The sequence below is a fragment of the Lichenostomus cassidix genome, chromosome 1Ab, assembly GCF_008360975.1.
Source record: "Lichenostomus cassidix isolate B80296 chromosome 1Ab, HeHo_3.0, whole genome shotgun sequence".
Lineage (NCBI taxonomy): Eukaryota > Metazoa > Chordata > Aves > Passeriformes > Meliphagidae > Lichenostomus > Lichenostomus cassidix.
The window spans coordinates 2,298,245-2,325,979 of NC_139481.1; the positions used below are offsets into that span (position 1 = coordinate 2,298,245).

Consider the following 27,735-nt stretch of genomic DNA (forward strand, 5'->3'; position numbering starts at 1 on the left):
TGCAAACTGGAATCTGTGCTCCAGTGGCAGCCATGTTTAAGAAAAATTGGTTTCCAATAAAATTGTATTTAAAATCATACACAGTTAGCAGATTTAGCCACTGAGGGGGTTCAAAGCTTTTTGGTATACAGCTTCCATGGGATGAAACAAATTCATGTTCCCTAACTCCAAAAGACATCCCAACTTCTTTCTTTCTAAACCATTTTCATGTTGTTTCTTTTTTTCCCTGTCAAATGCTGAGTTCCATGAACACATATTTTTGTATTGTTTTACTTTGACTGAGTTTTGAAAAAAAGTTATAAGTACACAAGAGAGAAACAGAGAGCATTTATATTTCTCTCATATAATTAAGGTAATTTGTCCAGCCAACTGGCTCATTACCAGCAATCAACTTAATTAATCAAAAAAAGACTCGAGAGTAAAGAGAACTAGCTGAGTTGTTTGCATAAAGGAACAAACATTATCCTCATGCTTTTGGCACCCACAGCTTTGATCAGCCTCTGCTCTTTCCTCCTTGCATTCAGACAGGGACAAGCTTGTTCCTAGCCTTCCCTTGTCTATAAGCACAGCTCAGTCAATGCCATCATGGACCATCAGTCATTCACCACTAATCAGATTAACTGCTGCAAACAAGGGGATGGCTGCTATCCCTGAAAAGGTGGTTCTGAAACACTGCTGCTTTACAAATTCCCAAATGATGTATTTCACCAGAAAAGCTTTGCTGAAGGACAATTACTATAAAGGAACAGTTTTCTTCACCTCAAACGTAACACAAATGTATACAACAAACAATTCTATCACAACAGATTCGTGTTGCTGGTCAACCTCTTTCTCTGTGAGATCTCCTTGTAAAATGCTGACTCTCTCTTTCAGGTCCTTAATGTCTTTCTTGTAGTTGTCGATCTCTTCCTGTTTTTCTCGTTCATCTCTGTCACGCTGCTCCTTTAAACGTTCAATGGTCTTTTCCTGACAAAAGAAAGCACTCCGTGAAGAAAATCCTTCTTAGTCAATTCAGCTTCTGAGGCATCTTATCACAATACTTCTGACTAGTAGAAGAAGTGTATTGCCACTTTCCTTTCTTTACAGTTGTAAAGATCCTCAAGAAGGAGAAAACTTGAGAAATCTATGGTTTCATTGCTGTGAAATACCAGGTTTTCTGGATCCCTGAAAGTTCACAGTGCTGCTGCAATGCAACCCAATTTATCTGGTTCTGTTTATCAAAATTACCCGAATCCTGGATGTGCTACATTTTTCCTGACCTATTTAAATCTTATTTTTCTAAAAAGTACAAAACAATTTTCTAACAAATACAGTCTGTGGTCCCTCAGAGAAGAAAGGGTGTAGTGCATATGTGACACTGGGATTTACATGCAGTAAAAAAAAGGCAATGAAATAACTTCTCAGTACACCAGATATCAACGGAGCTTTGGTCATCTTGGAAGCTGAAGGGAAGCAAGCAAATTCCCCCACCTCAGGTAAAGATTTACTGCAGTCCATAACCATGGTCCTCTGGGAATCACGAAAAGATAAATATAGTTACTCCAAAAAGTTGCCCAAACCACATAAAATAAGAAACACCGTCTGTAAGCCGGTTTTTCCCGGGAATCAAGCATACAGAAATGTGAATTTAGCGGGATAAATCGCGGCGATTCCTCAGCGGGAATTCCGCCGTTCCTCCCTCACGGGCGCGGGCTGCAGCGCCCCCTCGCGGCGAACGCGCTCCCGCCCAGGCCCAGGGAACGAGAACATTCCAGGGAACGGGAATGGCAAAAGCGCCTCAGGAGAGCTCAGCGGCAGGAGCAGCTCCCCAGAGAATTTCTGGGCTTCCCACACTCACTTTTTCTGCGAGCGCCTCTTCCAGCGTGGTCAGGGCAGTGTCGGTGTTGGTGGTGTCGGCCTGCAGGGATTTCACTCGATCCTTCAAGCTGCTCATCTGCTTCTCCTTGTCTCTCAGCTGCTCCTGGAGGTTTTCGATCTGGGAGAAAAGGAGTGGATCTTAACAAAATGGCAAGGAAAACCATCCAAAATCATCTTAGGTGGACATTAAGTTATTAAAGCTACTCTTAAAGGAAAGGAAGTAGGCAAGGGACTAGTTCTTATAATCCTACACCAAACTATCAAATAATAACAAGGAATCAGTAACTTTTCCAACAATCAGGATGGAATTTAGAGCAAGAAGGTCTAAACAGCATCCACAAGAACAACAAAAAGTCCTAATGCCAACCCCCTTTTATGCATTTATGCACATCAAAAGAAACACACACATTAACATGATGATAAGCTGTCGAAAACAAATTTATCAGCAAAAGAGTAAAGTGTATATAGATTTCTCAGTTGCTTCCTTTTTGTGTTGTTCTGACAAGTTCTTTCTGCATCAGCAAATGCACATCATAAACTTAATGAAGGGTATTTGTCATGTAAGGTAACCGACTGTAAACCACTTGTAGCAAGATACTCTTTCAAATACATTTGTAAGAAATAATGCAACCAGACAACCCCAAAGGCTATCCAGCCCAGTACTGCTAATGGTAAAATCAAACATTAACTAGCCTTTTGTTTCACCTGTTGAACTGCAGTTCAACACAAAATGACATTACAAAACAAAAGAGCACCAAAACACCGTAACCAGAGACATAATTATGTCAGTCAGAAACAACTGCGAGAATCGAGAATTCCATTTTTACACACTCCTATCTATAGTTTAATGCCTTGTCAGCTACACTTGTAGCCCATGGAGCTTCAGGAAGAACCCCACTAGCTCTGACCAAAAGGTTCAGGGCTGCTGAGGAGGCAACATGCCCAAGAGAAGCTTGTGTGGCTGCTTTTGACTTCAGGAGCTCCCAGTGTCACCAGCTGTCTAGACAGGCTGCCTCTTTAGACAGCCAACCATGAAAATATACTACAAAGAAGGCTGAGTTATTCTTAGAGTCATGTTTACCTCTGGAGGAGAAACACTTTAGCCAACAGCTCTGTCTGGCTGGAGAGGGGATAGTGCAGAGGGACTTTCTGCTGGGAGCAACCCACACACCAGAGGCAGCTAAATAATTCAGCTTCAGCATATAGTAAGGTGCTCACCAAGGCAGCACAAACATTTATTTGCACAAGCCTAGTGTGCATTTTGCTGTTTAAATTATGCTGTTTGCCATGACCAGAGTGAGATGACAGCTGTATGACAGCACAATGTGTGAGTGCTGCACCTCCCTACTGCAACTGCACCCTCTAGTATTGAAAAATAAAAAAAAGTACCATATTCATAAAAAAACCCCAAAATAAATATTAAAAGTATATACTATTTTTAATCAATAACAATCTTTATTCTTGCCATATCCATTTATTTTGCAGGGTAAAGACAGCAATCTGTGGCTAAGTTAGCAACACTACCCTTAGTGCAAAACAACACTGGAATCATCTGCTCTGCACATCGATTTTCTCGTCAATAATGATTTACTGGAATATTTTTTCCAACATTGCCCGCTGTCAGGCACTATCATGTTTCAACTTGGGTGATTTATTCTTAGTTGTGTGGAACTAATTATTTTGCTTTCCAGCCCTGAAGCACAGAGGCAGAGGCAAGAGAAGATTCCTCTGGCATTCTGCTCCAAAGGCAAGGAAGCATTCCACTTCTTGCAAATTCAGACTCAGTGAAAAGCCCACACAAATGCAATTTAAAAAGAGCCCAAGGACTCAAACAAAACACATCTAGTTAAATATCCATCAAGGCCACTAGATTCCCAGATTCCTCTAGTTAGAGGTTACAGATCCTGTGTATTATGCTTCTGCCAAGAATTCTTCTGTAGAGACAGTGTCCATCCTCTTGCCACGCCCAGGGGCATGAGGAAATTGAACACTTCAAATTCAATTTCTATTCTATCTAATTCCCATTTTCAGGGGAGCCAACATATATGTTGTGCTTAAGCATTGTCTCAGTTCCAAAGCACCGCCTAGAAAATATTACGCATTAGCAGTGACTCACATCCTTAAGACAGCTGTAAACCAGTTAAATTTAGTTTAGGAATTGCTTCATTCTGAGGAGGTTCAATAATATCAATAGCCTAATGCAGTTAAAAGCAGAGTTTTTGAATCATAAAACCCTCCCATGGACACTGGTCATCACAAGGAAGGGAGAGGGGAGGCACTCTAGCCCAGACACTGGTTATGTCTCAAAGCATGCAGATAGTCATATGAATGGACAATACCTTATATAAAATGCAATTAAATAACGAAAGTGTAAAACCTGGTTGTAAGAGATCTGATCTGGCAGTATGTGAGCCAGTTGGTTGATTACATATGGTTAATTGTGTAATCCATTAAAAAATCTCTATCACTGTATCTTGGAGCTTCTCTCAGTGACCCCTTGTTTTTGTTGGTATTCATCAGTGAAGAGACTGCAGCCATTATCCACCACCAAGATTTCAACCTTGGTGGTTCATTAAGACAATTTGTTAGTTCCAATTTGAGTGTGATACTTTCATTCCCACAAGTAATTCAAAACAAAACACTGCTGTCATAAACAGCCAAACAAAATAGTTTAAACTCTGCTTCTCCTGTCCAATGAAGTTTAGATATTAGTCATTTATTTCATTTATATTAAAACATCATTACACTGAGAACCATGATTTAAATAATCTGGTAATTAATTTCCCAATCTAATTATGAATAACAACCATTTTGTTGAAATCCTGGCCTAACCATGCAGAATAACATCATGCTAATTCTCCTTTCAGCTGTGTCCTGACATTATGAAGCAATCTCTAAGACTGTGTTTTCCAAAGTTTTTCTCTTACAACCTACTAAACACAAAAGGATTAAAACCCCAACTATTTGAGAGACATTTGCTCACTCCTGTTCCAAGTCTCTGAATAGGCTTTGACAAAAATGTGCACAGATTTGACTTAGGAAAGTTCATTACAGAGAAAACACAAATACTAGAAATTGGAGTAATTTCATATTGTTCAAAAAAAAGGAAAATCAAAAGTACTTTATCGTGCAAGGCTGATAAAACAATTGTTAAGTTAGATCTGATATTGTTTTGTAAGAAGCAGAATAAAAATAAGAAGTTGCAGCATTGCTTTTAGCACATCTTAAGGTTCACAGGGTCAACACTTAAAGGAACATTTTAGAAATGTAAAGTGAAAAAGTTTCTACACTAATTAAACTACTTGTCTTGGATAAACCATGTCCAGTATGTCACTGATAATTATTGTGAAACAAACAGTCTTCATTGTATGGCAACTCGATCTCCTTTGCACAGCAATACTGATGGTATTTCCCTGCTTTGCTTGAGATTTTGGGTTTGGTTCTACACAGAGTAAGGGCACTGTGACTACTGACACCTCCCTGCTTAGAGACACACAGTACAGTGCTACATATCACACTCTCACTGCAGAAAAAAAGGTGGCGAGAAAAGACAAAGAAAGGGAAAGGTTTAACTCCTCACAGCATTGAGATAACCAAGAATGGAAATCAGGGTGCAGAAAAGACCAACCATTGAGGCACACCAATGGATAGCACGGGAACATGGGATTTAATGTTGATTATAAAGGAAATCGTCACAGCAAGCCAAACTCCATTTACATTATCATTTAGGATCGCTCAAGCAGAAGGCTGTACAACTTGAACAAAGATTTTAAATTAAATTACAATTCACATGCTGAATTACTTTGCTCAAATCACTGATTTATTATGATCAAAGATACACTGTAGGGTGGAGCGATGAATAGGAAGGGATTAGGAAGTCATACTGCAAATACTAAACATCAGAGTGTGTGTGTGTTTGTGTGGATTTTCCAGTATTTAGTTATCCCTGCTCTTACAGAATTACTTCTGAACACAGACAGGTGACTAAATATCAAACTCTCACATTAGTTAGAGGTCCATACTCATAAACCTTAAAAATTTTAAGAACCTGATGTATTAAATTAGTACCATCATTTGCTGGAACCTCTGCATCATGCAGAGGAGCATCCTAAACATCAAATCCATGCTATTCTGAGACAAAAGGACCTTAGTTTCTTCTGCTGACACTATTCCATGCAGAGCAGTTTTCCTATCCTTTGGGTGAAACCACAGACTTGAAAGCTATTAATATACTTGTGCCTTATGCCAGTCCTAATGACTATAAATATTGTGCAGAGACCCAGCTTAGAAGACTGTGTCACCTAGTGGGTTCAAAATTCACTCCTGAATCCAGGAAAACATTAATTTAAACTGAAAAATTCCTCTTTCCTTGTTCTAGTGAAGATCCCTGAGTTGACTAACACAATCACTAATGTCTGTTCCAGACACAGAGCTCAGACAAAACCCCCAGAGGCAGAAAACGCCTGGTGACCAAAGGGCTGGAAATTGTGAAGTCTTGCAACCCAGAGAGCAATGAAAAGCCATGAGGAAGACTGATGTAAGCAACCTCAAAAATGGCACACGCCCTTGCTTTTCCTGCCTCTTCAATCATAGGGAAGTTTGTGTTTGTCTTGCATGACAGAGAATACACCAACAAAGCTTATTAGCTTTATCTTGCCAAAAAAACTACACTTTTAATTTATAATGAAGGCAAGGGGCCCCAGAGTTGGCTGCCTTCCCAGATCCCTTCAAGAAACCAGAATTTGTCAGTCCCCCTACCTATGAGTAATGTCCCGTCTTGCCAGTCAAGAGGTTATCTCAAGGCCCAAGAAGGACATAATATTAAAATGTCTGCTCCTCTTTGAAGGATACTAGAAAAAGTTCCTTCCATATATGACAGATTTGCTGAGTTGTAGTTTCAGATAATACCAGAATCTCCAATGGAGTTTCTTGTAACTGAGCTATTGCTATCAATCTTGTGTGCCACTATTCCAGCAGTGTGCATCAGTTTAAAACCCTGCATTATCTGAGTACAATAGCTGAACTACAGAACCAACATTGTTAACCTCATCAGCCTGTTTTCCTTCTCTGTTTGAGCCTACTTATCTACAAGGATCACTTCAGAAAAAAAAACCCCAAACAATCAAGCATTTCACAGTTACTAAAGTCAACAGGCAAGATTCTTTAATAACATCAATATACATGGAGAGAATATTCCTTGCATTAGGTTTGAAAATCAGAAACTGAATTACTTTCACATGCATCAGAGCAACACCTGATTTTTTTAAAGAATAATACAATTTACAATAATATTCCCATATTCCCATCTGGGAATGTAAGTGCAGATGCTACATATAATTCAGGTGGTTTTATTTTTATTGTGGTATCACAAATTGCTCCAAAATAAAGAAGTGGTAATATAAAAACAAAGCAGCACATTCTCCACTTCGAAGTTCTAAATTATAACACAGGCAGGTATAAAACCTTATTTTGAATTTGAACTCACATAATGAAGCCTCTTTGGTCTTCTTTGACACTTTCATTGCTACTACAAGTAGTATTTTGAGAGAGATGAGGGATTAAAAACCTGTCTAATTTTTCCTATTATTCCTCTACCTGAAGACAGTACTATTATCTAAAAATCCCACCCCATGTGGTAAAGCAATTCTGAGAGTATACTGGTGAATAGAGAAGCTGCTGGAGCATCCTGGAGACAAAGTGTAACAAATAAGCCAGAATAGCTTCTACAAATTTCTAAAAGCCACAGATTTCAATTTTGTTTTGTCCAGTGGTCATCAGCCACATCTTTGTAACAGAGAGGTCTGAATGAAAGAAAAGCAGCAGCAGAAGTCTGATATCCCTTCAGGGACACAGAGCCACAAGTTCCCCATGACCCTCCAGGACACATGTTTGAGGTCATGTCTGTCAGATTTAATAAAGAAGCTGACACAAGCCTGTGGGGATGTTTGGTCTTTTTTGTGGCGTTTGAAATCTCTGAACTGGGTTTAGAACCAGTTCAGTGGCATGACTTGAGAGCTGGAGTAAAAAGAGCAGAAGTACAGCTCTTTCTGACAGAGATATTTGAAAATGCAGTTCCTGCTCTGAGCTCTCTCATTTCTTCAGGGTTGGAGCAGAAGAGCTGCTTGAGTAGGTAAACCTTCTTCACAGATAGGGAATAGAGAGAAAATAAACTTTAAAGCACAAACACTTAACTTCAAAAGTTATGAATACTAAACCAACATTGCTGTTGTAGTAACTATGATCACTAGTGATTTTAAACAACTGAGTTATATATTTAATTTGCAGCCCTTCTCTCCTGCCACACATTTCTCATCATTAAGCATAAGACATTTATTCTGATTTCTAAGCTTTTTGAAAAGCAGAGGACATTTATTTCCTGCAGAGAAAGGCAAGGCTTCTTATTCAAAAGTGCAGGAGCATTTGAAATCTTCCCAAATCCTAGCTGAACGAGTCAGCACAGCCACCAAAGAAAAAACAAACCTGTGCTCTTCCTTTATCACAGGTCAATTATCACATAGAGCATGGGAAGCTGCCAAAAACACTGCTATGTTCAGACACTAAAACTTGCACTTTATTTGCCTGCAGCTGCATTGCACAAAGAAGGGAGTGTTAACCCCTTCCCCAAGACAAAACATGACCTACCCCCAAAGCAAGAGGTGATGGATTCCCTGGTTTGTTTTTTTTTTCTTTCAGTGTGTTATTACTTACCTTTTGTCCCAAATGCTATTTGCCTAAAATGCTTTGATTGGAACTATCTAGAACAGGACCTCAAAGCCTTTACATCTAAAAGCCTAGGTCCTTACTTTCCAATCTGAAGAGATGAGGTACTTTTACTTGAAAGCAGCAGTGAACAAAACCTGAAAAACCTGCCCAGATTCATGAAGACACAAGATGAAACTGTCTCAATACGGATTACAGTGGTCTCAAAAAAACAAGTATTAAAAAATATGGGTAAAAAGAGAACCTTCAGAACTGCCTATAAATGATGTAATGAAAGATCATTCTCAACTGTCAAGTAGGGCAAGTTAGAAAATGTGTGAAAAAACAGTGTAAGAGTAAATGGCAATAAAACAACCTCAGTGACATTTCACATTTACGCAAATGTCAGATTCCCCACCTCTAGGTTAAACATTCAGCTGGGATCTCAATCTGTGTCTGGTGTGTGCATGAGCAATTTTGTAAAACAAAAAGAAATGCAGCACAAAAATCAGAAATCTGTGTTTCTAAAAAGATGAACAGCCAAAAAACGAGACTGTGAACAGTGGGAATTAGGGCTCTGCTCTAGAATTATTAATGACTTACTTATGGCTAAAGTCCATGCCTGGACTTTCATTCCCACATGACATTTGCTGTAACAGAGCTGAACATGACCTAAACCCTCATGATTTATGGTTATAGACAAGTAGAAAAGGCATTGGCCGGGAGTCAGAAATTGATCAATATTCTGAAATATGAATATCACAAGAATTCCATGGAATTGTTTAAAGGTCTAGGGAAAAAACAAAACAAAAAACCCCACATCCACAGCCTAATACATTGAATAAGAGCTCCAAGAACAGCTTCTCTAAAGATACAGAGAAAAAAAAATATTATTCAAATTAAAATTTATTGCAATAAATGCATTTCTCTTTTTTTGCCATGTGTAGCAGAAAACTGGGATATACTGTGTGTGCAATTTGCCAACGATCATCCATAATGACATTCATTGCCCTAGGACTCAATGCCCTTTGGGAAACCTCTTTAATTTGTCTGACAGGGTCTACTTTTTTTTTTCACCCAGACATCCCCCATTTCACTGATAAGGTCTACATTTTCTTATCCAGAAAGATATGAACAATAGTGTGATTATCCTATTCTAGCAGTTCCCAAGAAACATTAAGTATGATAAAACAGCATTTCTAACAAAAGTTATAGAAAGTTCTTCACAAACTTTCCAAGCAGGTTACACACAAATAATTCTAATTGCTTCCACTGATAAAACCCTCATTCATTCAGTCACATACTGAAATCACAGACAGCCAATGCCCTGTGCTTGAAATCAGCGAGGCTTAGGTAAGGTGCTGAGTGTGAAAGGATTGGTTTTTCACATGATGTGCCCTCATAAAAATGCCTCAGTCACTGGTAATATTAAAATGGAAGCAGAAGCAGCACATGGAATCACTGAAAGGCAATAACCTCTCCTCTGAGTTCTACTTTTCTTGTCAAAAATTCAAGTTGAAATTCATCCTTCATCATATTCCCATTATACCAATGGACTCAAACATTCATCTCCAGAATGTGCATTCTAGTTCAGACTCTTTGACAGCTTTGGAAATCGAGATGCACCAGAGATGTTTCTCTGACTTAGAGCATTCCAACCTCACCTTCTTCTGAAGAACATTAACTTTGCGTTCCTTCACCTCCAGCATGTCCTTGAGGTCATGGATTTCGCCTGCCTGAGTGCCTTTCTCCTCTGCCATCTCCTGGATCTGCTTTGTCTTCTTATTCAGCATTGTCTCCTTCTCTTCCAGACGCAACCGCAGTGCATCCACCTGCATTCAGAAACGCACAACGAGGTTTGTTTAGCACTGAAGGAGAGACATTTTAGAATTATCACAAGTGACAGGAGACTAGGCAGTAAAAATAATCAACTGTGTTATTCCCAAACTATATGAGGATAATGCTCCTTCTTGGAAAATCTCAAATCATACTTTGCACATAACTCAAACTTATATCATACAAGGCTGAATTTTTTTTCCTCAAAGTAGAAGCCAACACAATGTGCTGTTGAGAAGTTCTCTCACATGCAGAGAAACTGACCCCTTTGTTTGAAACATTACTAATATTCAGAAAATAAACATGGACTTGTACCAAACAGTCACTTTATATTCTAGGTTTTAATCAGAATAGTAGCTGAGCGTGAAGGTAATAAAAGCAGAGCTCTTTGCAGCCACTGCAGATCAAACAGGCAAGAGGTTACCTTAGGATGGCTAAGAATATTTTGGCTTAAAAAGCGAAGTAATAGTTTAAATATGACAGGTTTTCTGCAGCATGCAGTTTTATAGTAAAGATAAAATTGAACAAATGACACAGTACAGGATCCTGTGGGAGCAGTTTGGATACAAACACAATTAGAGCTCCCATGGCCTCAGAGAATTTAGAAACTCTCTCTGGGAACTCTATGGTGTCCTCAAGCTTCAAAACTGCATGTTGAGCATCTTTCTCTTTTCCTTCTGCATTTTCCTTCCACGTGTGAAACGGAGCTCACAAGACAAAGGAAATGGGAGAAGGAATCAGAGCTACCTGAATATAAATTTGATGAGAAGAATAAGGTCACCACAGAGCACAGGCTAATCTCAAAGAGCATTGTGGAATACGAAATCCAACACCACCAACCTGCTGGAGACAGCAAAAGAAACCCACTGACCCCTATCCACTCAGCATTCAGCCAGAGCTCAAATCTGCCAGCTTGGCTGCTAATCTTATTTGACAGTATCAGATTTGGTTCCTGTTAGCTGAATCCATTACAGGACATCAGTCACACAGAGTAAACATGGTGATCAATGAATTTCTTGGTCCTTCTGTACAGAGTAGGCTAGCAGAGATACGAAGTGAAAAGATGACAACCCCAGCTAGGGTAAGAACTTAGGAATTTACTGTGCTTGCGGTATTCTGAGCAACATTTAGTTACATATTATTCTAATTCCATTTTATTTTGAGTTGCTAATGGAAAACTTGCCTCTGAGGCTCTGCATTTCCAGTGTGTTACACCCACAAAACCCTTTGCTGTTTTGTCTGCCTCCTTTCACACAGAGCAAGAAGCACTTGGCAGCAGGGAGAAGAGCTGCCCTGCTCTCCCCATCAGCGCTGCAATGCTGCTGCCACCTCCATGTCTGGAGCCTTCTCACTTACACATTGGTTATTAAAATCACATTCCTGACCTCTCACCCAGCAAGTGGGGCATGGAGTATGATCTACAGGGATATTAGAGTACCAGGTTTTACCCAAATATGATTTACAGGACGGCTAGTGTTTGCAATGAAAGGTTTAGCAGGTGGATCAGGCTTTGTCGTCTTTTTAAAAACGTGCAGTTTTCTAGATGGATTAGGTATGTTTCTCTCTGGATATCTTTGATATTAAAGCTGGGAGTCATATTAATTCTGGAAGGGAAACTAAAAATCTCCCTCACAAGAAAATCCACATACTCTCAACAGTTGTGTTGCAAAATATCTGAGACAGTCCAGATGCCTACAGCACAGTATTAAGTGAAAAGAGAACATCTGCAAATAGAAATTTATCCACAAAATGCTTTCCATTTTCTGATTGATTATTCTCTTTGAACTCCATATTAGCTTATGGTTTGGGGTAAATTGCATTCCTGGTTTTATTTGTGTGAGGTCCTTGCCTAGGAAACCACAGAAAACACTTCCAAAAGTATTTTCAAAGGCTGGCAGGACACACAATCATCACCTTAGCACTATTCCTGGCAGAACACTGCACTTGTTTATTCATGTCAGCTCAGTTTATGTATGGCATCCTCCCACAGGGACAAGAATTGAGGTCTGTGGTAGTCAGGTGATGCCAACTTCAACAGAGTCAGCTCAGGATTTTCTCAGGACATGGAAACGAGGAGGCAACACTGCACAGTCTCATTGTGTGAGCTCACCTCAGGGTTTGCAGGTAGCAGCACGGGGTGTTGAGGTAGATGGTGCTGCTAAGTCTTGTTAAGAAACACTCAGCTCCCATTTGCACATTTCTCACTAAATGCAATCCATTCTCTCTCTCTGATTTGGCAGAGTCTACTGCAGTTGCAAACTGCCAATATGAGCCCCAATACAGAAAGAGCCTTAGAAAAACGTGTGCTCTAATGAGACATTCAGAGCAAATAAATACTTCCTCAAGAGTAGACTCATTTTTATACTGAATATTAATCTGAATTTACCATAGGAACAAACCAATTACAGAAGCATGCCAGCTTGGGCAGTATACAAAAATAAAGGAGAACATTCTCACTGGTTAATGCAACTTCCCACTGAAGCCACATAATTTCTGGCACTGACCTAAGCTAAAGGGCTCACTGGGTAAAAACTTTATATGGATAAAGCCTTAATTCCAGCATAAATACTGACTTACTTTTTGTTTTGTTTACAAAGTGACTGTACAATTTTAGAGCTATTTTTAAAGGTTTCTTCACCAATTCAAAAGTTAACCACAATATCCTCTCCACCCAATAGCCCTCAAGATAAACACCCCACAAACAACTCCGTTGTTTGCAGTTCTAGTGTGGCAGGTGGCAAATCCATTTTTGAGATATTATATCAACACCTTTCCCCACTCAAGAGCAGGTTTCTTTAACAGAAGACTACATAAGACATAGAGGCACATGAAGGTATCCTCTTTTCTTTTAAAATGTTTATGTAAATATGACTTTAAAATATCAAGATGTTCTGAGTAACTGTCAAGAGTATCTATCAATGGCATATAATCAAGCCTTTTTGGTTTTAAATATTCTCTTTCAATTCTGTACATTTTAAGTGAATAAATATGTTTATCTACCATAACAGCTGAAATTATGACCCTCTGCTGAAGTCTTTTAGCTTGTTAATAAAGTGCATTTGTTCAAGAACTTCACCTCTCATGGGTAGAAAAGTATTATTTATTACTTAAAAGTGAGAACAGAAATGTGTTTCTAGGTTTGTACGTTTGTCACAGTACTGCAGAGAGATTTAACATATCTATATTCTTTTCAATCACTGCAATGGAATGAAACCTGCAATTTACCTTTGAAAATATTTATTTACCTAACACCTACTTTCAATGATATTCTCAAATTTAATTTTTTCTTTAAATACACATGAACTAATCTAGGGTACATTCCTGAACTAGCAAAAAGGAATGAACAAATTTAACAAGAGGTTTATGGCTATTAACTGGGACACTTGCAGAGTTCATACCCACTAATGCTATCTTGACTTCTACATAAATCTGAGAATAATCAGAAAAGCCATCTCAGAACATCAAAAGATTGCCCACTTTTGGCTAAAGGAAAGCTAAACAAGGGTGGAAAGTTCAGATCAATTCTGTTATGCTCTTGTAATATGGCACCTTCTAGCAGGGTCACCTACAAATTTCCTGCATGGCTTTTTCACAGCTCCTTAGGCTTTGACTCTTTTAGCTGCAACAACACACATTTTTGATGCATCACTGCCATCTTTTGGACTTCCACTAACATTACAATTTTCCACGCCAAGGAATGAAATGTTGTCTGTACACAATTCCTGCTTGCTCTTCAAGAATGTCCAGAAGCAACACATTAATGCTACATTTATTATCTGTCTGATGTTCAGCTATACACCTGGGTCTCATGATATGGGAATTTATTAAGCATTTGATAGTGAAACAGTTTTGAAAACATTTTTCCTTTATCTTGGAAAATGCATCATAAAACATGAAATATCATATTTAATTGTAAGCACAGCCTTGCAAGAGTTCCTGTACATGCTGACAGTGGCAGTGAAGCCTCTGCAGGGTGTTTGCTATTGGAAAACTCTTCTTTTTCTTTTTTCCTCCAGCTACAAGGTCACAAATAAATCCCCCCAGCTCAGACACTGCAACTCCTAATTCAGCCAAGCAATTATACACACATATTTGTCTTTAGATCAATGCCCTGGCCTGGAGAATCAAACACAGAATCAAAGACACAAAGTGCTCAGAGCAAGCAGCGCTGAGTGGCTGTAGGACTGTATAACCTAAGAAGAGAAGAAATGCAGGGTTTTCTCTCTTTTCTCTGTGCCAAGCCAGTAAATACAGAACTTCCCACTTCACCTCTGTCTGCAGGATGGCAGCTCTTTGCTCCTTAGCTGTAAGAGACTCTTTCAGGACTTCAATGTGCTGCTTGCTGTCAGAGAACTGATTTGTGAGAGTCTCCAGCTTGGTCTGCAGCGCCAGCAGCTCGGTGTCTTTGCGGGACAACTCCTGCTTCACCTGCCCAATCTGAAACACAAAGAAACCACAGGCAAAGGGAGAAATCATTTATCCCTTCCTTTTAAAAAATTATTATAAATACACATAACTATCAACAAAGAGAATTATAGTGTCAGATTATCCCACAGAACTATGAAGGCTTCAGTTATCTCGAGTGAAAGGCTGGCAAAAATTTGTGTCATGAGCAGAGGATACAAGGAAGAGGGGAGCAATGTCATCAATTTCTCAAGAGAGGTTCTTTTTAACAGTGGCAGTCTTTTCTTATTCACCTTCCAAAGAAGTGACCAAACCCAGATACTTGGCAGGGATAAGGCTTTCATGAAGATGAAGCAGAACCAGAATGACAAAATATCCCTACCCTGTAATATCAAAAAAGATGAGATACCTCCAGGTCTCTCAGCAGCACAGTGTTTGCTTTGAAATGTCAAATCAGCAAGTTGCCCTCCAGCTCTTCACCTATCAATCTTTACAAGGATGTAAAGACACCTTTACTTTTCCCTCTATTTGCAAAACCAGCATTTTATTCTATGAAACACCTTTTAGTTTATGGAAGCTTCTAAAAGCAGATTCATGTGTTCATCAAAACAACATGAAGAGTCTTTGTGGAATTGCATTTTGTTGAGAGCAATTTCCTAAGTTTAATTTAGTGAATTAAATCAGTACAGAAATGCAAATTTATTTTAACAAATGTAGGTTGGATTATTATATAGCAGAGGGAGACATAGCTCTAAACAGTTTTCCCTTTTTTAACTTGAACAGTTTTGTTTGTGACATAAAAAAAAAAATCTCTTAGCCACAAAAGTACATTGTCCAGTGCCTCAAAACAGAACTTAAAGGATACCCCAAGATAAAAAAATTGTTCAGATCACCATTCACATTTGGAAATGTGACATGAATGAAATAATTGCATAATTTATAATTATTTTTTACATTTTTGGTTAGAATAAATGCATATACTAGTAGAAATAACTGAAAGAAAAAGCTGGGGTAAATGCAGTTTTATCTTAACAATGCTCTTTTAATAATAGACAATTAAAGACAGGAAAGTCTTTACCAAAGAGTACTAAAATAGCATCAAAATATGTAATTAAGGACTCCTGTGTTCCAGTGTGAAACAGTGTACATGAGGAAATGGGGAAGGAGGAGGACATGCATCTCAAAAAACCTCTCAAACTCATTTTATTAAATGGAACATTGAGAAGGTATATAAGAATTTATAGAACTGTTCAATAGTTTATTGTTCACCAAATTCAAATCTGCTAGGTTGGGGTTTTTTTCCCATTTTTTCTAAAAGCAAATATGCACAGAGGATGACTCTACCACCTCTTCCAATTCAACACAAAGGTATTGATGTCAGCAGCACTGTTCCTGCTGTCAGCCACCAGTTGCACAACACTGCCAGGAAGAGATGAATTAATTATTTACTGCTGGTTATTTTTTCTAGACTACCTAAGAAATAAAACCTCCTTAAAACATTTCAGATGACACAAACTTTTTCAATTAGTAGGTAGCCTGAGCACACCATTCCAACTTGCAGAAGTAAAGACAGCATTGAGTGCTTACATCTCTCTTCTCGGTGAGAAATGTTCACTCTTTTGAGTGAAACTCTAACTTCACAGCAAAGGAATAACCTAAATTCATGCTGCTAAAATCAAACAATCAGTTTTAAAAGCGTTCAGCATCCAGCTTTCGTTATTTCTTGTGAAACAATGTTAGAGGGATCAACACAAGTTTTCAAATTAGTTTTATGAGGAAAAGCAAATCTCTTCGAAAGTCTGTCCCCAAAATGGGTGCTGAATACTTTTGAAAATCTGCTTCAGTAGAGAAGAGTAGGTTATTGCTCAAACAGCTCATTCCATTAAAAAAACAGCAACAAAACAAATACAGATGTTCAGCTGGAGAGTGATGTTATTTATGGACACCAAACCCATGTGAACAAAAAGGCAGCTACAAGGCTGAGCAGGCTGTTAGTTCTACTTGTTACGTCAAGTCATGAAGAAGGTAAGAGAAGAAAAGCTACCCAGAAGCCAGAGAGCTAGCAAGCCCCAGTGAATGGCCACTGCACACAAAAGAGAGATCTTACTGCAGAGACCTCGGTCTGGAGACCAGCCACTCTTTTTTTCAGGTCCTCCCCTTGAACCTCTTTGGCACTTAGCTCTTCCTTCAGTTGCTCTACCTGTCACGACATTGTTATGCTTTTAAATATTTATTATTTGTCAGCTTCTAGTCAGCCTGTTTCAGTCCAGGTAACTAAAAGTGACAAAGAACTGAACAGAAGAATCAGCAGTGGTCACTCATTTCCTCTTCCATTCTTCACTGAGTCTTCTCAAAAGTTTAATGTCTGTGTAATTTCATAGAGGCTGCCAGATAAGAATTTGATTATGAAACAGAAGATGCATAGTTATGGTTATGTTTACATATGTCAAGTATGTGGCACTTACCCCAAGGGTTTTGAAACTGGGATTTATAAGGAAATTACAACAGGAAAAAGGACATACTTCAGCTGAAGAGAAATAATGTTGTCAAGATACAGCCACAAATTACTTATACAACACTGAAAAAATAAATGCTGTGCAATTACAGAACAAGGTAGGACAGCAACATGTCAAGATTGGAGATGGCTATGAGTCATGAGCAAAAAGAGATGAGCAACAGCTGCTAAAAGAAATACCTTTTTCAACAGACTATGTTTGAAAAGACTTTAGACCAAATAAAACCTGAAGCAATAATGGATTAGCAATGGTCTAAAGACAAACACAAAAATCTTTCTGAAATAAAAGAAAATCAGGTGTGACAATAAAAGGAAAACTTGGGCCACTGATCTCACTGAAACAGTGTTATAGTATTTTCAAACTGGAATTTAAAATTTTCTTTAATATTTTTAAGTTATTTAAAAGGCTTCATTGCAGAATACAAATAAATTCTGTTTCCCAGCATTTGAACTGGAACCCAGACCACAGGTAACTAACTGAGGTATGAAGATTTCTCTCATCTGTTCACTCAGCTCAGTTTAATGTACAACTATCACTTGTTTCCTCAATACCTTATTTTTCATGAATTTGGAATGACTACGGTAAACCTCCATCTGCTTCATTTCCTCCTCACGTTCCTCTGTGCTCAGAGCTCCATTGGACTTCAACATCTGAATCTCCTCTTCCAGATCCCGCAGGCCACGCTCCATGGAAGAGATTTTGGAATCCTAAAAATGATGAGAGGAGACAGGTAAAGACACACAGTTAGATGATTTGTTAACATAGCACTGGAGTAAAATAAAAGGAAATCCATATCCAATAAATTATCTGTCCTTGAAACTTCGTTATGAAGTCTTTTGTGTTAGGAACACTAAGAACAGATTCACACAGCACAGAGAGCTTCATGCATGCTCATGATCATGGAAATGTGTTTAGCAACTACAATCTCTTAAAGCAGTCTATCTTCTCTTATTTCCTTTTCCCAAAATATTTAGACTTTCCTGAAGGACAGGTATGATTTGAAATTATACTAAAAATTTTCATAAACAAAACCTTTGTAATTTTTCCTTTGTCTGATAAGCAGAGCACAGCTGAACAAGAAGCTGATTTTTACATTATAAGTTTTCATTCATTAGATGAAATTTTTTTCAAAAGGACCATTATGAAGATCTAATTGGCTCTTCTGCCTAATGTTTTATGCTTAAGGTAAAAGTTGATACAGTAGATTTTTGCAACAAAAAATCAGAGGTAATAAGGTGAAGTGATGTGCTGACATTGACAACAGTTTAGTTTCAGTGCTCACATCATTTCCCAGAAACAGCCACGTGTTTCTCTTTTGATAGTAAAGACACTTAATGTTTCCAGATGGTCAATTAGTTTTCATTACTATGGACCACAAAGATGACTAATAAAAGAGTGACAGCAAATGAAAGCCTCAGAGTAGAAAGATGGGATACGAATATGGAAAATACTGATAGAGAATGGAAAAAGTTGCAGGGGAAAAAAGGAAGGAAAATAAAAGAAAAAGGAGGGATACAAAATGGAAAAGAACAGCTTGCAAAGACAGTTTCCAATTTTTCAACTGTATTTGTACAAACCCTGTCTGATGTACTTTATGAGCCATACAATATGAAATATGATTGCATAAAGCTGTGTAACCCACACACTTGATTGTGGCTCCTGAGCTCTTGGCCAATTGCCATCAGTCCATTAAATACTTAAGCTAATGGCCTAAGAATTCAATCACAAATTCATCTAGAGAAGTTAGGTTTATGATGACATACAGACATATTTCTAGCTAGATGATCCATTCTTTAAGTGGGTGTCAAGTTTGCTAACTTTATTGATACACAGAATGCAAAGCAGTATTTCAAGTGTTGGTAACATAAAAAGAAAAAAACCCACATCATAAAAACGTACAAATCTTTCATACTAATCTATCATTCCCATTCTTGTAATATAATGGACTTTTGGTTAACTGAAAGAAATCTGTATCTGATGCTGCAGGCAGACACAAAACAAGTTTCTACTGTGTCTGTCTCTTCAGTGATCAATAATAACAAATAAAATAATAATAGAGAATAAAATAGTATTAAAGAAATATCCTTATTTTAAATTCCAAGACTGACAAAAGCATATGCTATTTGGTAGAGCAACTCTTCATATGAAAACCCATTTTGCAGAGAACAAATTCCACTGCTGCCCATCCACAATCATTTACCTTCATCTCAATAACAGTTTGCAGAGCCTTTGTCTTGGCTGTGTCAGGAGCATTCTCAAACCGACGATGGATTTCCTGCACCAGCAGAAATGAAAGCAAGAGTTAGACTAATGGCAGTGTCCCAATGCAAACATAATTACTAGAAGCTTCTCTTTCTAATACAGAGCATAACTCAGTGCTGCTTTCTGACGTTGCCAGTTCATACATTTTATCACTTCTCATATCACAGAAAGGATTGCCAAAAGCTCGTTCAACAGAATCACAGCCTCAAGTTAAAAAGGCACAGCAGAAACTGCACCTTTGACTACCCATTTTCCCAAAATAAACTTGAAATGACAGCTGGGTCTACTAAAAAGCTCTATCATCTGCCTGCTAAACTAATCTAAACTCTTGATAGTTGCTCATGGAAGATACACACATTTGACTAGAGGCTTACTGAAAACAGCAACACTGGGGTTTCTATTTCAGCAAGTTATAAGGTGCAGCTGTTGGTAACTCTCTTTTTCCAACATTTTTTACCCCAGAGTGGCAACATTTAACTGTACAGGATGAAAATCTTTCTCCATTTGGCCTTGAGCACAGCTGAAAATACATGACTGTAAGACACATTGCTCTAGAAGCTCAGAGGTTGCAGAAAGAAGAACACAAAGTCCATGTGATATTTCTGCTGATGTAAATTCACAAAACTAGACTGCTTCAGACTGTTTGATAAGGGATAAAATTATAGAAAGCTGAAACAACTTGCTCTGTTGTATCTATATAAAGTAGGGGTTTCAAGCCAACATACGTAAAAAGAGGAGAAACAGTATAGAAACTATTACACTTTCTCACTCTTTGTCTTAAAATAGTATTGTCTTTACAGCACATGTTAACTGTAGGAATGTGAATTCTGTTAAAATGTTAATCTTATATGCCATAAAAATACTTTGGTGCCCATAGAGTGCAAACTGTGATGTCAGCTAACCTAACAACAAACTGTGTTATGTGCCCACACACAGTTTATCCATCCACTCCCCTCAAACACCTAAAAGACAAATCCCAAAAGCCATCCACAGATTTGGATTTTCAACAGACATGGTGAAGAGTTAATATTTTGTATGGCAGTCATCCATGCAACTTGTTCCACACGATTAAGTATTTGAATGAAAAAGGTAGAGTTGCACAGTGCTTTTCAAAAATACTGCAAACACCACTTGTGAGATTGTTAAGTGTTCTTTACACAGCTTTGAAGTGAGCAAGATCAAAATGTGCTGTGCCATGACAAGGGCCACAGGAAGAATCTTGCATAACTCTGCCATAAAACCATTTGCATAAATTGATGCTCGTGAATGGTAATAACAAGAAAATCCAACAGAAGGTTTGTCTGGTTTTAAGTATTATATTTCTATATTTTCGGAGAAGCTATTTTTATAAGTGTGTTGACAGTGTAGGGTGGTATTCTCTGAAATAAAAATTTAAAAAAAAAAATCCTTCTGAAAAAATACATCTGGGAACCACTCTGAATATATTTGTTCCTCCTAGAGTCAACAGAAAACTTCAAAGCCTCTGGACAAATCTTACTGGCACCACATAGACCAGGATGGAGCAATACCATTATTCTACTTACCTGTACCTACATCCCCAAAATCAATTTACTCAAAGAAATTCAAACAACTCTTGTGAGCTTTTAGAAACTGAACTAAACAAAGGATAAGAATGTAAAAAAATTAATATGCCATAAATCTATTTTGGACACTGTATTTATTTTATTTTACTAGTTAGATAATTTCCACTTGTGCACAGACATGGCTTCTGACCTGAGAATATAAAATCAGCCACTGCTATGGAAATGGAATAAATGGAATACATAGTAGGAGAATTCCATGTCTGTGAAGGAATGCTGACACAACAGTGTCTGCTTCCACCATTGCTCAGTGCTTTCCCAAACAGAAAATCCTTCCAAGCTTCTTCTAGAGAAATGCCTGCATCTCCTCTGTCTGGAGTGATGCTCTGCACTTCAGCAAAGGAAATGTCCTACTTCTATCATCTTAAGTAATTCCACTGTGATTTGGATGACATAACCTGCTGAAAAATAACACCTCCCAACTCTTGACTGCACAGTAAGGACTTAATTTTGGCAACATGCCTGTGATTCTGAAGAGCCAGGAAAAAAAGCTACAGGCAGCCTGAGCCTCTCTGGAGCACAGATTTAAGAGGAAAGCAGAGCACAGATACCATTCTTAATTATGAAATACAGGTTACATCCATGGCTTCCAGTGGCAGAATGGAAAAATACTAATATATCTTGTGGATGAACACCCCAGAGATGAATGAAAATTAAGATTTTTAACCTGTAAAACAGGGCTTTGCACAGTAGTTAAAAACACGGAGCCACACACAAATATCAGGATCAGAAAAATACAAACCCAATCCTTCCTTGCAAGTTATCCATTCTGATAAAGAAATATAGCATTTTTCCTTTGCTTTACTTTCACACATTAAGAACTTGCACGTGTAACTGATATTGTTTCTTGACAGGTTAGTGAAATTTAGCATCTTCCTTTTCAAAAAAATCTACCACAGAAAAAGGTATGAACTGAAGGTGAGCAACATTATTACACCTGCCAAGCAGCAAAATACCCCTATGAGAAACAATACTCTAATTTTCTAGTCAGCATAATTACACAGAATAGGTGATCAAAAACACTGAGAACACTGAATATTTAAAGAATAGCTGTGATAAAGTGATTTTAACACACCATAAATAGTTACAAATTCTGTGGGTTTTTTTCTTGACCGAGAAATATGAAAATAACTTAATATTAGAAGATATGGTTTAAAAGTGAAGGATTCCTCAACACTGAGCAGTATTATCACTATAAATTATACACATGTGCTTAACAATAAAGGTAGGAATTTAGTCCAAATCTTTTCTTCCTTCATAACCTGGCCAATCCAGGTTTCTGAAAAGAACTTGGAGGGAAACTTGATGCTCTCTAGAACTAACTAACTGGAAGCTCTAGAGATGCTGGAAACAAAACTCTTTTCAGAAGTGGAAGGATGATAGGCAACAAGCAGAAACTGCAGCACTGAAAATTCAGACCTGTTAATATGGAAAAGATTTGACCAGGAGAACAACCAAATGCTGGCCCAGGTGCCCAGAGAGGTGTGGAATCCCCACCGCTTGAAATTGCTGGTTTGAGCAGAAGGTTGCATGAAATAACCTGTGGGAGAGCCCTTGAATCTGCATGACTCATTTATATAAATATCTTTACTACCTGCTGCCAGAAGGTGACTGGGTAGGATCACAATTATTTAGTTTCAGGATTTTTTATGATTTTTTTTTCAAAAAGAGCTTGATAACAGCAATTTTCATTTTTATTTCAGGAAGATGTAAAAATGAACTGAAAAAAAGAATATGTAAGAGTCCTGTGGAATTTATTGCATTCCTATTAGAGTTTTGCTACCAAAATGATGCTGCTATACAAGTCTGGAAGCAGTAATCATGGCAGTTCCTTTGGAAATTATTTCTGTATTTTTCCACTTGTCATTTCCTGCATTTGCAAACCCAATCAACATAATTCCCTGGGAAAAGAAAGTGTCTGTATTAATAAAGAGCATAACTTTAAAAGATGTGCTGGCAATTGCACACACATTGATAATGGAGGATGCCAGCTCCTTTGAAGCTCAGTTACTCCTGGCTAAAGAAACTCATCTCTGTTTTGTTATTTTATTAATCCACTGAGAGGATTATGTCTAAATCCAATTAAAACCTCAGATATTAGGATCTTTAAGTTTGTTAACAAAAGGCATCACCTCAAGTGAAAATTAAAGCACAGCTTCCTGCTCATCTCAGTATTTCAATCAGCAGGAAACAAAGGCAAAATCCCTCAAAACTCCAGCATTAGAGTAAAAGCAAGGTAAAATGGGAAAGTAATTCAAAGCATCCAATTAGTTGTAAGTAGCAAGTCGTCGTGTTGAAATCTGCCTACAGAAGTGAGAATTCAAAAGCTAAAGAAAAGTCAATTAAAAATTAAAATCTTAATCACTTAGAACTTCATTTACATATGTGCCATTATTAATTTTTTCTCTCTTCCCTCTTATTTAAGGTGCAAAAGCACTAATTTCATACTCAAATTAGCTTCCAACTTGGTCATGGTATTTTCAGTGTTTTTCTTCCACTGAAAAGCTTCACATTTGTGGAAACAAAATTCCACAAATCTCTATTCCAAATAAAAATTATATTTATAAAATATCAAAATGTATAAAAAATAAACTAAGCATGCCTTAAAGTTGCAACAGCCCATTTTCTCAAATTTTCACCTACAAAAGCTCTGTATGTTTTAAAACTACCTGTAGACCAAGCAAGCAATTCTAATAAAGACATAACTATTTAAATGATCTTGATCACTTCTCCCTGCCATCCTCTTCTAAAGGGTCAAAAGGATGAAGCAGCAACAAAAAAACCAGAAACCTAATTTTTTTAACTCATCAGAAAGATGTCCCCTAGTACAATGGTAGTAAAAATTCCAGTTACTGAATTTATCTACTCCTGCAAAACAAACTTCTCTCTGGAGGTATCTTATTTATGTTGCAAAATCTTGGCACAGGACAAAAGTGTTCTTTGAGTTAACTCTAATTGCTCCAATTAAAACTTCTAAATCCTCCCCTGAGCTGGGAGCAGAAAAGGGTAAGAATTTTAACACACCCATGGAAAAATAATTTGTTTACAAAACTTGTCACAGTTGATTAAAATCTGGTGAGACAAGGGGAACAAGCTCTCTGCATGGCACATTCAGTGGGGCTCTGGTGGTACTTCAGCCAGCACATCCTTCTCACTGAGCCCCTTCTGCTGCTCTTTGGCCACCAACAGCATCAGTTTGGATAATCTAAGGCTAAATACACCTATATTACAGCCTGGTGAGCCTGCTGGCTGCTCTGCCAGACCTCTGCCCCACGTGGAGACAGAATAATGAGTGCTCAGAGGAATTTAGGGCTAATTCCTAGAATAAAGTGGGCACTGTTTGGTTCCAAACAGCTACAAAGAGGGTTGGTTCTGGTAATAAGGCCGTGCTAGATAACTGTGATGCACTTCACAAGCAGCACTTTGTGGGGTTGCCTTTTCAACTGACACTGGAAAAGAAAAGAAATAATAGCTTTTTCTGCCATAGCCTCTTTCCTTAAGCTCATCATGAATGATTGCCCTCATGAACCACCCATTTCAGTGCCTGTTTTACATACAAAACCTCCCTTTATCTGTTAAGCACTACATCCCTAACTCCTTCATTCAGTTTTGTACTCAGCCAGAATAAAAATCCATCTTATTTGAATGGGCCAAATTATGAAAAAAAAAAATAATTGAAGTCAAAACTGTAATTTACTACCAACTTTTGGACACAAAGTTTAAAGCTCCCTTTGGTTCTTCCCTTGTTCCACACTACTGTAACACGCAAGCCTTGACTCTAGAACGGACTTCTGGATAACCTTCAGGATAAACAGCCTTCCTGCTTCCAAATAAATGGTTTGGTCAGCCAGCCACACTTACAGCCCTTGCTGGACTGTCCTCACCAATCTTAGTCCAAGTGCTTAGAACACCAGGTATGGATGCAGTTCTGCCATAAATTGCACTGATATTTGGGCTGTAAATCTGCATAGCTGAGAAAAATTTTTTCTAATCAGTGCCTCCAGCATTTTGGGGAGTGGGGAGGTTGTCAAAATGAACACAGCAAGCTTTGTTATCTTGACAGCTATGGATCATCACTGATAATTCTGCAACAGGCAAGGCTGGAACAAAGAGGTAGCAGTTAATGTAACTTGGGAGCTATTCTGGAAGCTCTAGTCCAGCTGCTGGATTTCATCAAGTATTTCTTGCTGGTATGAAAATAATTTTGTTTTTGAAAGTTAAGTCTCGAATACCAACAATAATAATTACCACTAAGAGTGAAGAAGGGGTATTCAAAATAGCAGCCATCTTTTTATAAACTGTGAAGCTTAAGCTTGTTTTCCAGAGTAGAGGAATGTGATGCAGGCACACAGTTATCTGCTGAAGTCAGGGCATTCTGATGGGCAATCAGACATTTCAGTTTTCATTACTTTGTGTTAATGAGAGAATGTCCTCTGTGTCAGTGAGTTGATGAATACATCCTATGCTGGATATAGTATTTTTCTGATGGACTTATATGGAAAGATTTCTTGAGGTCCCAAGAATTCAGAGCAATTAGGAAAAGCCCAAGAGAGTTAAGTTGCTTAAGGAGATAGTTCTCAGTAGCTGCAAGAGAATCCATTCCATAATCTGGATTTGGGATACTGAGACAGTGCCTTGGGAGATGATAAAAAATATAGGATATTTTTTATATGAACAATATTTAAGTAGCACTGGGCTTCTCAGCCTAGAAAAAGGGAGAACTTGGAATGGATACAACAACCTAAAACTGTGAGTGGAACACACATATAATCTTATCAGAACCATAACTCTGACCTCTCTTACAATTTATTTTCCTTAGGAAATTAGTGCAGTCTTAAGTGCAATAACAGCAATTGCAAAAGCTGAAGAAATCAATTAATTCACATTAAATTTTCAAGGTCATACTGCTTGCCACTGCAACTGCACTGTCTGCCTGAAAAATTGTCTGATGACCTTGAGTCTCAATATGTAAGTTTCAAAGCCAGAAAACTGAGAGATAAACTCTGCATCTTGATGCAAAAAGGTACGTATTATTTCCAGCAAATATTTTACCAGAAATCTATCAACGCTGTAGACTCAGAAACAGTACTAGTGGATTCTGACATCTCAGAATTTCTTTTGCTAAGATGGTCCAGACTTAAAGTTTTTTAATGTGTTCAGACATGAAATAGAAACACTGAGCTCCCAAGCTCTTGCAAATCCCATTGAGATATTAATGCTTCCTTTAACAGCAGTATTTAGAGAAGAGTTTAGCATGCCTTTCCACGTACTGGGAATGCTAGATATAGAATCATCAAGAAAGCAGATTCATTTCTTCAAGGCAGCTCAAAAATTCCATTGTTAGTATCTGGGGCAGCAAAGGGCTAAAATAACCTAGAACTGGGGAAATGCAGATGAAAATAACAGAAGGTCAGCTGAGGAGGGTGACTCAGACACACCTAACAGGTGACACACCTGAGAGACACAACTTCCCAGTGTGAAACACAGAGAGCAGCTGTGAACCAGATCCTGCAGAGCATCTTGGTGCTCAGGCAGTCAGATGCAGTCAGCTGCAATTTCCTCTGATTTTCTGCAGCCTGCCAGAGCCCCAGGCATGAGACTTGAGCTTCATGCAGGTGAGTCTGAGGTCACTCAGCTCAGCCTTGCTCAGAGCTCAAGGACACAGTTACAAAGCACACAGCTACAAACAAAACCATTCCTGTTGTCACACAGCTCCTTCAGGAGGTAACAAGGCACTGTGGTTCTGAGGCTGTGAGGATGCTCAGCTCCAAGGCTGGATTCTACACCACATCAGTGGTTTGAACTACAAATTGACATTTTACCCATCTTACACTTCTCAATGAACCAAAGCCAGGTAAGCAGCAAGGAGTAATTAATTTTAAAACATTTGATAAACAGCATTTGCACTTTCAAGTCAGTAGGTCTTCTCTACCTCCTCTAGGAAGCCTTTTACCATAAAGACTAGGATTTAAATGAGTGATGACTTCTAAATATGTATGAATGAAACAAGAATTCTTATCTCTCAACATCTACTCATCATCAGCAGGAACAAACATAACCACATTCCTAAAAAATTGCACAGCTCCTGCCAGCTTTTCATTTATGTTGCTGGACTTAGAGCAGAAACAAATGGAAGCCATTTGAGGCTCTTCCTGAAATAGTTACAAGAATTGGAACAGAATTATCATTGGTTGCTAAATAAAGGAAAAACTGTAGTGCAGAAACTCTGGAATCATATTATCTTCACTCCAGACACTCAAGAGATTATTGCTCTAAAAAAATAAATCTGGCCTAAATCTGGCTCAGAAATGCAATGGGCTCCAGCTTTCTTATATAAATGCTTGCAAGAGCACAAGCACAATGGATCAGGCCCTGGAAAACATATGAATAAGAGGTATTATGAAGTATTTATGTGCTGCATACACTCATCTCAAAAACTCTTTGAGGCGTTGCCTTCCTGACTTCTGAGAGAGGGGCTTTAAATCCTTGTGTACATGTAGAGCTTTCTAAAAAATGCTGAAGCATGGAATAGACACCAATGTGCAGAACAGGTCATTGGA

At 38.2% G+C, this 27,735-nt stretch overlaps 1 protein-coding gene across 11 annotated transcripts in view; it reads right to left on the minus strand.

Moving 5' to 3' along the window:
- Positions 1 to 27,735, minus strand: part of ERC1 (ELKS/RAB6-interacting/CAST family member 1) — a 189,955-nt gene that overhangs the window by 120,114 nt on the left and 42,106 nt on the right. For 8 of the 11 annotated variants that reach the window (XM_085049384.1, XM_085049386.1, XM_085049390.1 and 5 more), the window contains exons 4-10: positions 19,513 to 19,587; positions 17,864 to 18,019; positions 16,913 to 16,996; positions 14,662 to 14,829; positions 10,221 to 10,388; positions 1,838 to 1,975; positions 826 to 966 (exon numbers count right to left, since the gene is read on the minus strand). In XM_085049384.1, the coding sequence (XP_084905510.1) occupies positions 826 to 966; positions 1,838 to 1,975; positions 10,221 to 10,388; positions 14,662 to 14,829; positions 16,913 to 16,996; positions 17,864 to 18,019; positions 19,513 to 19,587 (930 nt within the window). The remainder of the gene's footprint in view (positions 1 to 825; positions 967 to 1,837; positions 1,976 to 10,220; positions 10,389 to 14,661; positions 14,830 to 16,912; positions 16,997 to 17,863; positions 18,020 to 19,512; positions 19,588 to 27,735) is intronic. The other 3 variants (XM_085049389.1, XM_085049393.1, XM_085049387.1) reach the window with 1 other exon arrangement.